Source organism: Nannobrachium achirus, assembly GCF_963921795.1.
Source record: "Nannobrachium achirus genome assembly, chromosome: 20".
NCBI lineage: Eukaryota > Metazoa > Chordata > Actinopteri > Myctophiformes > Myctophidae > Nannobrachium > Nannobrachium achirus.
Genome location: NC_137827.1, coordinates 42,217,059 through 42,229,314, shown reverse-complemented (window position 1 = coordinate 42,229,314; position 12,256 = coordinate 42,217,059). Strand labels below are relative to the sequence as shown.

The window sequence follows — 12,256 nt, the reverse complement described above, 5'->3', positions numbered from 1 at the left end:
TTTTCCCCAGGCCTAATTGTCTGTGGTACGGTACACATGTAGCCATTTAGCAGCGAGCCTACTGCCAGTGGCCTTGAGGCTGTGGCGTGGAACCTCTTGCACATTGATAGCTCAGGGTGAGCGAGTACAAATGCACAGGTTTAGAGTCTTTCTTCTTCTTCTCCTCTAGACTCCCCCTTTCTAGCTCTCTCCAGCACAGCCTCCCCTCTCTTTCTCTCTCTCCCTCCCTCCCATCCCTCCAGGGAGCCACCCACACCAGTTGGCGTGTAGTGTATGGTCTCCTGTCGTTGAGTCTGTGTGCGCACACGCAGGTCCCGCACGCGCCACACAACACACACCAGGTGGTATTCTCAGCCTGGAGTCAAGTGGACTATAAGGTGTGTGTGAGTGTGTGTGTGTGTGTGCACGCGTGTGTGTATGTGTGTACAGCGAGTCCAGAAGGCCGTTGAAATATGCACAGTGCTCCCATGCATAATACATGGAGCACAGCAGGAGAAAAAGAACTCCACCTCTCTCCATCTCTCTCCACCTCTCCGCTCTCTCCTTCTTCTTCTCCTCCCCTGCTCTTTTCCCTTCTCTATCACACGCCGTCTGCTGCCCGGGCACATATGGTTTTAAATACCAACTGCCGGTCTGGGTCACCGGCAGGTCAGATACCTTGATGGATGGAGCGAACGAGGGAGGGATAGACGAGCGAGGCACGGACGGATGGATGGATGGATAGACGGATGGCAGAAGGAGAGCGAATGACTCACTCAGTGTTTATGCTTAGTGGAGGAGTAAAGGTTAGGGAAAGCCAGGTAAGGTGAAGAGAATGACTAACACACTTTATGCTCAACTTATACACTGTTGTTGCGATGGCTTCACAACTCGCGCGCGCATCGTGCCGTGTTGTTAAGTTAGCAGATTGGTTATTTTCGGCACGCAACAATGCCCGTACGACGAAGTAAAAGTCAGGCTTTAGTTTCTTTTCTATTTTCCAGAGGCCTGACTGAGCATTCACCCCCGACGTTTGGTTTGATGGAAGGCTACTGGGGATTGCTGTTGTAACCTAAGATACGCGGGCAGAGTATACATAATGACACCGAGCGACTTTCCACATAAAGATGGGTATAGGAAACTTGACACTTGAAGGTGTGTGGACGTCGGCAGATTGCGGGGCGGTCCAGATGGAAAATGGCACCCCTTCTGTGTCATCTTATTGTAAGGGCTCTATTATCCGTCTGGTGTCGAGGCCGATGGGAAATGAAATGCTCCTCCGTGCCCCCGAGAAACGGAAGGGTTCAATCACTGTGTCCTCAGTCAGACGGTGTTAAGATTTGTCGAATAAAACGAAGATGAAAAATGTTTGTCGACTACCTTTTTTGGATGATGAAAACTAATTATAAACTTATCTATGATGACTAAAACTATGACTAAATATACTGACAAGTTTGTTAGCAAATAAAAACACGTTTGGGAGGCACTAGTGGGGAAAACTAGGGGGTATTTTGGAAGGCAAGTCAATTTATGCTTGGTTGTGGGCACGTGTCGCACTCTGAATATAGCCAACAGTACAGAACTAACAATGACGATGGTGAAGGACTTGACTGACTTTAGACAGCGTAATTAAATCTGTAAACTGATCAAGGGAGTTAAAAACCAGAACCAGAGTGATTAAAACCAGAACAGCATTATCACTTTGAGGACCTTTCTTCAGGGAGAATAATGTCTGGGAGGGTTGAGTGTAGGTCATTCACTTCACTATCCATGTGGTCTCTTAGCCTGGCAAGCCAACCTCATACTGTCCACTCACTCACTTGTTCCTTCCCACAATATGAGTCTGGACGTTGGGCTATAGGCAGCATTAAAAGTGGGCGGGAGTACTTGCCTTGAATTGTGTTATACAGAATGTAATTCCTCAACTCAACTTAGTGCTCGTCAGGGCTGGGGGGGGTCTCCGGTTAAAATATGATTATTTTGGGGGTCGCGGCCTAAAAACATTGAGAACCACTGCTTTAGACCACCACTGGCCACTTAGGAACGATCTAAACCGAGGACTCACTCTTGACAATTCCAAGAACAGATATTTAGTGGAGAGAGGGAGCCTTCAACTCCCTTCTCCACCAGGGACTGTGGCTCTGGGACCCTTTCGGCCATAACAAGCGCGCTCCTCTAACCTTTATGCCACCGCTACCCCAATTGAGAGCAATCTACTGTAAGCAGAGGTCTCTCTGACAAGTCCAAGAACAGACATTCAGCAGTGAGAGCATTCAACTCCTTTCTCCCCCAGGGACTCTGGCTCTGTGATTCTGTGTTGGCTCCCTCTTTTTGCGCAACTATGATTTTAGTGTTGACTGTAAGCATTGATCTTCTGGCACTCTTTTTTTTTGAGATGCCACTGCTGCAAAGGCTGCCAAAGAGTATCTATTTCTTTAAGTTTTCAATTTTAGTCACTGAATTTGCACAGATAGATTCAAAGATAGTCACACAGACAGACAGACAGACAGACAGACAGACAGACAGACAGACAGACAGAGACTAGTAACTAAGGTGCCGGCTACACAGAGCTGGATATTTCGGCCGCGAAGCTGGATATTTTTTAAACCGGATAAATAAGTGAAGACATTGAAAAATATCCGATTCACTGGATGTGTGTAGACATGGTACCCGGATATCTCTTAAGACTTTACTGTATGTGTGCTTGTCCCCCTAGTGGAGGTCTGGGGACTCAGATTATTTTAGACCTAGATATCTTTGTCGTGTGGACCTAGATATTTTTCTGTGGATATCTGAAAAAAACAGGATATATGAAAAATCCAGCTCTGTGTAGCCTATGCCTAAAGTCGTCAAATAATTGTAGTGGAGTAAGAAAATACAATATTTTGTCTCTGAGATGTACAGTAGTGGTTGCCTGGCTCCAGCCCCTGAATCACTAGCCACTCCCATTAAAAAAATTGTTTAGGCGATTCAGGGGTCTGGTGACTCTCTCATTGAAGATGACGTCGGGGCTTGTGAGCAGCGTGGGTGGGGTTTTCCCAAGCCCCCAGAACGGCTTGTAAACATTGAAGTGGCCGCCCTACTGGCCAAAGCTGGAATTTCAGGCAGGTTGAAACATACATGCACGAGCATAAGAGCACGCCGCTGTGGTCTACAATAGGGTTCAATGGACGTCGACGTCGTTCGTGACGTCATTACGTCTTGGCGTCAAACATGTTGGCCTCCAATTTCCCCCAGAATGCACCTGGATTAGCTACTTCCGCATGCTTCAAAACGCCACTGAGCACTTGCATTAAAGTGAATGGCTGGGGGCGGGGCTGTCCGCTCTCTATTATATATATACTCTATGGGTTTTCCCAGAACCCATGATGTGCGATTCCAAATAACCCAGAGCCTCACCGTACGACTACATTCCCATTCATAAACAAACACTGCGTCACCCGCCGCAGTAACATACAATCGTATCGATCTCGCCATGAAACATCAGTAGCAGACATGTTTTGTTTTGTTTTGTTTGATTACTAGTTAGTAGCGGTCCTATTCTGCCGGTTTCTTTGGTTAGAAAGTAGCAACAGGTTAGCCAGCCACATAACAACACCAATAACAACTACGTAATCTGCTTTGCTACTGTTGTGATTGGTCAGGTGGTGAATCAATTGCAGGAGACTGCCTCTTTGGCAACCCCAACCCAGAAACGGCTGTAGTAGGAAGGGCTTTCAGACTGAATAATGGAGTGAAACGAAATGTAAATTCAGGCTGAGTGTGTGTGGAGTAAAAGTAAAAGTATTTGAAAAATGTGAAATAAATGAAATGAAAAAAATACCTCCAAATTGTACTTAAGTACTTATTGTACATGTTCTTAGTTACTTTACACCACTGACACACGCGCACGCACACACGCACACATGCACACACACACACACACGCGTGTGCAACACTTACAATGAGCTGTTTGAGGCCCAGGAATGAGGGTTCCACAGAGCTGGCAGTGAGGACCTGTCTCTTCATGGCTGCCTGCTCGCCCAGGAAGCGCACCATCAGGTCCTTCACAGCATCGCCCTACCACAGGAAACAAAGACACATTATTCACCATCAGGTCCTTCACAGCATCGCCCTACCAGGGGACACAAAGACACATTATCCTCACAGACTTTAGCCCGGTCATTATCATCTAGCCTAGTCATTATCCTCTAGTCAGGGTTATTCTAGTCCTGGGGTTTTACTACCAGTAAGACTCCCTAATCGGGAGATAAGCGACCGTTGGTCGCTTATCTCCACAAATAGGCCAAAAGTTTGTTTTACCAATTATCAAGACATACGGGCAGTTGACAGTTTGCCATGGTTACTCATTGAAGTTGAATCTCCATATATGGAGATAACCTACGCATCACACTAAGTCTGACCTCACCAGCCCATATTTGGGCATGAGCAACTTATGTCTCCATATATGGAGATATGATGACATCACAGTCCTCAGCCGATGATGTGGCGTGATGTCATACAATACACAAACGAGCCCTACAGTATAAAGGGGCAATTCTTGCCAGGAAAGAAGCATTTCTTCGACTCAGACCTTATCGCCAGGGTTGGCTTATAGCAGCTGTCGGTAGGACCATATATGGATTCTGTTAGTGTGGATCTCCTAACAGGGCATCATCTGGGATACAATCCCTTTTATGCCCATATATGGAGATCCCTAACAGAATCCCTTTCATGCCCATATATGGAGATCCCTAACAGAATCCCTTTTATGCCCATATATGGAGATCCCTAACAGCATCCCTTTTATGCCCATATATGGAGATCACTAACAGCTAACAGAATCCCTTTTATGCCCATATATGGAGATCCCTAACAGAATCCCTTTTATGCCCATATATGGAGATCCCTAACAGAATCCCTTTTATGCCCATATATGGAGATCCCTAACAGAATCCCTTTTATGCCCATATATGGAGATCCCTAACAGAATCCCTTTTATGCCCATATATGGAGATCCCTAACAGAATCCCTTGTATGCCCATATATGGAGATCCCTAACAGGATCCCTTTTATGCCCATATATGGAGATCCCTAACAGAATCCCTTTTATGCCCATATATTATGGAGAAATCCCTGCTCTGAGTATCTGACATCAGTGTGATGTCACCTGTTTATGCCCATATATGGAGATCCCTGCTCTGCGTATCTGGTTGCTATGGTAAACAGTTGGTTGCTAGGGTAAAAAAACATGGTTGCTATGGTAAACAGTTGGTTGCTAGGGTAAACAGTTGGTTGCTAGGGTAAAACCATGGTTGCTAAGGTGGTTGCTAACGTACACTAACAGACCAGCAACAACAGACTGTTGCCACAGCAACGTACACAAAGGTTTGTGTACACATGTGGTGTGATGTCATACTGATGCGGAGATATGAGCAGGGCAAAGGTGTGACGTGTGACGTGTGACGGACGGACGGCCGGTGGAGGTTTTCATAGTAAACTGCTCCCTGACGGTCGCAATAAGAACTGGTAAAACATTGGCCAAATTGTCAAATAATACCAGTAAGACTCCCTAATCGGGAGATAAGCGACCGTTGGTCGCTTATCTCCACCAGTAAGATGCCTAAGGGAGAAAAGCAAAGGGCGAGGTTGCACCATTTCTTGGTCTTCTGGCCAGTGATGTATATCGGACCATTTAACCATATATGGAGACATCTGGTACCCAAAGATATTCACAGATATGGGCTTAATATTGATGACATAAGGGATCTCCATATATGGGCGTAAAAGGGATTTGGTTCCCCTGGCATCACAGGGATCTCCATATATGGGCATAAAATGGATTTGGTTACCCTGGCAACACGGGGATCTCCATATCTCCATATATGGGCATAAAAGGGATTTGGTTCCCCTGGCATCACAGGGATCTCCATATATGGGCATAAAAGGGATTTGGTTCCCCTGACATTACAGTGATGTCAGTGGCTGGTTCTACAGAGGGGATCTCCATTTATGGGCATAAAAGGGAATGTATGTATGATGATGTCAGATATCATAGACGTCATAGGACTTTCACATAACGAATAACTGAGTAAGCATGTAAACCCGTAAAATCTATATTTGGGCATGGCTGATTTATGACCTCATCATGATGACACGAGCAAACACAGCTGAATTGTATAAATGATCAGTGCAGAAACCAACAGAAGTATTTGACCAAGACTCTTGGTCAAATATTTGATTTAAACATCAACAAAGGTGTGACGTTTGTTGATGGTCACAAAACGTGACGGACGGACGGACGGACGGACGGCCGGTGGAGGTTTTCATAGTAAACTGCTCCCTAACGGTCGCAATAAGAAAGATTTTGCAAAAAATAAATAAATGAAAATGGACGATCTACAAGCTCACAACGCCTGGCATTGTAGATCTGCTATTTTCACAATATCCATCTGTGGAACGGAGTCAAATAATTACATGTAATGCCTCAACTCCTACGATTCCAAGTGCTTGCCAGGGTGGGGGTCCCAGTTCAAACACCAGTAAGTCGCCCTAAGGGCGAGGTCGCGCACATGGCCACGTGCAGACTGGGCACTGGGCGAGTGCTGGCGCGTTGGCATGGGATCAACTTTGACCAAAGAAAATGCACAGACCTGGTTTGACAAAGTGTGGCCAAATGTGGCCTTATTTCTCAAATATGGAGATGTCAAATGAAATATGGAGATGTCAGAACAGGCCAGGTCAGCTGTTCGTGCAGCATGGTATGGAGCTAGGATGACAGCAGGGATCTCCATATATGGGGCTATATACTTCTGCTGAGCTGAGCTGAGATGATATTGATGACATCAGGGATACTATCTCCTTATTGGGGATATATCCTATATCCTTCTGCTGAGCTGGGATGATATTGATGACATCAGGGATACTATCTCCATATATGGGGAACTATCCGATATCCTTCTGCTGAGCTGGGATGAGGTGATGTCAGCACAGGTCAGCTATATTGTGATGTCATTGTGATGTCAGAGGAGTGACAGAGAAGAGTGACAAAATAATGAGTGATTTTGAGTGACAGACAGGATCTGGAGGCTTTCATACTAAGTAGCGACCTACGGTCGCAATGATCATTTTGGGGGGTCGCGGCCTGACAAGGTTGAGAACCACTGTTCTCCAGGGGGGAAGTGACTTTGTGCAGAGTCACTGCCATCAACATGGGAAATGTTTGGCCCCACAAAAATGTACAAACGATAAAAAAGAAAAAAAGAGTTGAGGGTATATTGGATAATAATAAGTTTACAAGAAAACAGGAAAGAAATGATGATAGTTCTTACTTCTTTCTTAGTTTGTTTGTGTGTGCTTGTGTGCATGTGTGTGTGTGTGTGTGCATGTGTGTGTGTCTGTGTGTGTGTGTGTGTGTGTGTGTGTGTGTGTGTGTGCATACTTGGATTCCATGACATCAACTCTTAGCAGCTGCTATGCAGCAGATGGGAGGATAACCACTAAATCCATCATTCATCAACAATCAAGTTGCATAATGAACTGAGCCACAGCCACATTAATCCTGCTGGCGTCCCGATTTCATACGCAAAAATGTTCTCTAAAAAATAAAATAAAAAATAAAGCAGCTTACATCAGTGGTTTTTAAACTTTTCTGTGTCAAGGACGCCCAAAATGTATACAGTATGTATCTGGCTGTGGACCCCCATCTGAAATTGTACTTGTGCCAGGGACCCCCAGAAGAGAAGATTTATGTAAAAAAAAAAGAAGAAGCTTGCAGCACGGCATAAAAAAGTGACATGCTGTGAGCTTGTAGATCTGATATTTTTTGAATAGCCAATATATAAATGGATAAAGTGGTTAAAATGATTGTGATGCTACATTGACTACCCCTGTAACAGCAGCAGATCTACAAGGTCACCGCACATCACAACGTCATAAAGAATTGTGAACGTGTACATCTGTGCTATTTTTGCCACGAGAAAGAGGCTGGGGCCTTCTATTGTGGTCCGCTGTGTAAAGCGAACAAAAAAACTTAAATTATATAGAACTATGAAGATAAAACAAGCAGACATTTAAATTGGATGTTTTCACATCTATTACTACTACAAGTTCATAACTGATTAATTGATTGAATACTTTACTAACAAATCGCAAATAATACATTGGGGAAAAAAAGCTTGGTCACCCTTTGGCTTTAACCGTGTGTGTGGGACTTTGAGAGGATCTCAGTGGCCTGGTGCTGTCATTAGTTAACGCATTAAAACCAGGAAAGCGTCTTTGTCATTTGATATTTTTGAGTTGGCTATTCAAGAAATAGCAGATACACAAGCTCAAGCTTATCCATCTGCAATTTTTTAACCATTTTTTAAAACAATCTTGAAAGTGTAAGAACTACTGATTCAGAAAGCATCCGTAGAATCTTATGAGTCTTATGGCAACGAGCTGAAAACGCCAAAACAATCAGACCTTACCTGCAGGTTGTCAAACTTGAGGCCGGGCATGGTGAGCCTGTCTCTCTCCACGTACACCGGACTGTACTGCTGCGTAGCGACGGAGATCAGCACCTTCCTGGTCTCCTCGGACGGCAGCCAAGCGTCGTGGCGCCTGTCCGCCTCGTTGAGGCTCAGCGCCGCGGCGAACGGGTCGTCGCTGCCCGAGAACACGGCCTGGAGTTGGTTGAAGGGCTGCGTCGGGGCGGCAGCAGCGGGGGCAGGCTGCGGGGGCGCCGGGGTCTGAGTTGGGGCGAAGCTCGTCTGGGGCGCCGACGCCGCCTGGGTCTTGGGCGCCACTTCGGTGAAAAGGGAGCTAGGGGTGGGAGCGCCCCCCGAGTCGGTAAGCCCCCCGCCGGGGGTGGAGAGTGAGGAGGAGGTGGAGGAGAGGTGGCGTTCAGCGGTGGGGGCCACGGGACCGGGGCCGCCGCCAGCGGTAGGGGAGGCGTCAGCATTGGGGTTGGAGACGGAGATGAAGGAGGAGGAAGTGGTGAAGGAGTCGAAGAAGTCGGACGCCGGGTTCACCTGGCCGTTGTCGGTGAAGAACTTGCTGAGGCTGGGGCTGGGCTGGCACACCAGCGGCGGGGTGAGCCGCTGCTTGCCGGGGGTCACCGCCTCGTCTCCCGCCGCCGGCCCCCCGCCGCCGCTCCCCATGCTGAAGCTGGGGGACTTGATGAGGGTGGGCTGGAAGCCGTCGGGCACCAGGGACTTGGGCTGAGTGCCCTGGCTGAATATGGTGCACACCGGCACGGGGCCGCCGTCGTCTTTGGGGCCGCTCCCTCTCGCAGCCGGCTCCTCGGCCATGGGGCTGGACAGGCTCGGCGTGTCGCACATCATAGGAGAGGCCGGGACCAAGACAATGGCCTGGTTGTTGTCCGAGTCTCCCTGTTCCTTGTCTCTCTCCGCTCTCTCCTCGGCGGAGTCGCTCTCCTCCTCTTCCCCTCCCTCCGCCGCGCCGAGCTCCGTCGTGTCCTGTCCAATTTCGGGCTTTTCGTCTCTGTCAGAGGAGACGGCCGTTCCTCCTGCCTCTCCCCCCTTCCCCTTCCCCTCCTCCTCCTCCTCTCCCCCCTCCAGGGAGTCGATGGGGGCCACGTCGTCCTCCTCGCTGTAGTTGGGAGAGTCCGAGATCATGACGCTCTCCATCATCTGGTCGTTGAGCTTGTCCAGCGGGCTGCTCTCCGCGGGGCTGGTGGCTGCCACGCTGCTGCTGCTGCCGTCCCCCACCCGGGACAGGGGGGGCTCCACCAGGTCGATGCTCTCCTCCTGGAACAGGACGGCGCCCGAGGAGGAAGAGGAGGGGGCGGTGGGCTCCGGAGGGGCCGGTGGTGGGGGAGCTGGGGGGGCCTCCGTCGTGAGGTCGTCCACCGTGATGTCCAGGGTGACTGGCCGCTGGGCGGGAGCCTCTCCACTATCCATTGTTGTTTGACCTGCTCCTTTCAAAAATGAAAGGAAACAGTTAACAGTCAAAATCCTGCATGTTAATGTATCCATTTGCATGGTAACTCTGAGAGTGCACGTATGTAACCAAATGGACCTGTACGGGTCCATTTGGTTGCATTTGTACACTCTCACAGTTAAGGCATAAGTATATAACTTTACTATGTCATGTCCCTCTGCAGTTAACAGCCACTGGGGTAGTGTGGTGCTGTTTAACTGCAGAAACACATTTCCCTCTCACTGTATTTTAGCTGTTTCACAGTTTTGTTTTCACTGTTTTCTTCTACCAAAACAGTAGTGTGCAGGTAAACACCACCACACTGCTCCAGTGGCCGAAAACCGCTCTGCTGGTATAGAGGGAAATGATTGGTACAATATATATACAATATATATACATATACATATTTACATAGATGCCTATAAATTCAGTCAGAACTGAAGTTTACTGTGAATGAAAACACTCATGATTAGCTTATAGTTACAAGTAAAGCAGTTAATACCTCATGTGACTACACACACACACACACACACACACACACACACACACACACACACCATCAAGTTCTCTCAACTTCAGCTCATCACATGTTCAGCTGTCGTTCATGTGAATATATAAGGCATTGGTTCTCAAACTTTTTTATGTCAAGGACCCCCAAAATTTACACTTATTAGCCCACGTACACCCTTTTGTAAAGATATGCCAGGGAGGGACCCCCACAAGAGAAGATTTCAATTTCAAGGACCCCCAGTTTGACATGCATTAGGCTACGGACGCCCATTTTAATGGTATTTCTAGCTCTTGAGACCCCACTCTATATTGTAAAATCAATGTTAATTCACACATGGAACCAAAATGGAACCGTTATGGTCAATTTGGTTCCACTTCCATTTGTACACTCTCTGATACCGTCTGCATCATACAACAGACCCATAATGGTCCATTTGTTCCTATACCATAATTTAACTGGGGAGTCGGGACCCCCTGGAACTCCCAGGGATCCCGGACCCCACTTTGAGAACCAATGATATAAGGATATCATCATGAGATATTATCTCTACTGTTATCTGACGCAGCTAACATGTTAGCCTACCCAGAACGTCAAGTTTAGCTCAATGTTAAACCGCTTTCTGTGAAATGAATGAATGTGAATGAGCCTCAACGGGACAGACAGGCGGGAGGGAGATGACACGCGTTATTTAAATATTCAAGACGTTGTAAAATAGCACCGATAAAGATACAATTCTTTCACAAAACACACTGATGATGTGTTTACCTTACCTTTACTAGACTTGACAGCTAGGACGATACTGCTCATGCGCAAAAACCTACCAGGAAGATGCATGCAGTGTTGCCATGTCTGCTTATTATAAGCAACTTAGGGCTTGTTTTTTTTTTCTTCTTCCTGTAAGTAGGTTGTAAGTGTAACTCATTATTATTGGTGGGTTGCAGTTTTTGTTTTGTTTTTGTGGTAGCGGGCCTACGACATAAACATCATATTTGGAATACTATATACAAGCAGGCTCGCCCAGTTGAGTACGAAAGGTTAAAGCATGTGGCTATCCAAGCCATTTGTCTACTGTCTCTTATCTATTTTAGACAAACCACAACAATGACACCAACATTCCTCTGGGTTGATTAGATTGATCCTTTGTGTAAAGAATGACCCCTGTGGACAGTAACAGAGGGCCACAAAGAAGGAGCCATAAAGTGACCCCAGGCATGGGGTGGGGAGCACACATTGGTGGCAGAGTTAATTATAGCTTATCTAGTGTCCCTCTGTTTGCCAGGTACTGTGGTAATCGAGATACCACCTTTACTGACTGACAGTTACTCAAATGTGCCACCATTTACAGGGTTTATCATTGGTTATATTGTGTAATATTATACTAACTAAATAATCAAGTAAGTTGGTGAAATGTGGAGTTAATAAGATCATTGGTACAGCTAGAGTTAATGATATGTTATTTGCACTCACTATCTCTGACCATCTGATGGGGGGCTCAGCTGTCAGCTGACAGTGGTGGACAACTGGGACTAGCCAGGCTGATCAAGCCTGACATGCAGTTACCCAAAGATTTATTTAGGGTTTATTCTTTTCAGCATTAATCTTAACTCTGTTGATTAACATGATGACACAATTATAACATAACCTGTTAGAGCCATATACTAACATAGGACTTCAATCTAGACAGTAGTTATTCCTTAAAAGCTAAACACCTTCCATTTGAGCCACTCTCCCCCGGGGCTGCAGGGGGCTGCAGGGGGCTGCACTAAGGTGTTTTAGGGTCCCTCATAGACCAATGGCAGAAGAGGACCATGGGAGTGAGAAGCACCCACAGGAGAAGATGGGAGGTGCCTTTTGATGTATAAA

The 12,256-nt window shown here is 46.8% G+C and overlaps 1 protein-coding gene across 1 annotated transcript in view; it reads right to left on the bottom strand.

The window, feature by feature from the left end:
• trappc12 (trafficking protein particle complex subunit 12) overlaps positions 1 to 11,176 on the bottom strand; it is a 52,276-nt gene extending 41,100 nt beyond the window's left edge. Inside the window, exons 1-3 of the mRNA XM_080751073.1 lie at positions 11,164 to 11,176; positions 8,430 to 9,880; positions 3,922 to 4,038 (exon numbers count right to left, since the gene is read on the bottom strand). Of these exons, the coding sequence (XP_080607199.1) occupies positions 3,922 to 4,038; positions 8,430 to 9,863 (1,551 nt within the window). The 5' untranslated portion in view covers positions 9,864 to 9,880; positions 11,164 to 11,176. The remainder of the gene's footprint in view (positions 1 to 3,921; positions 4,039 to 8,429; positions 9,881 to 11,163) is intronic.
• Between the last annotated feature and the right edge of the window lie 1,080 nt (positions 11,177 to 12,256).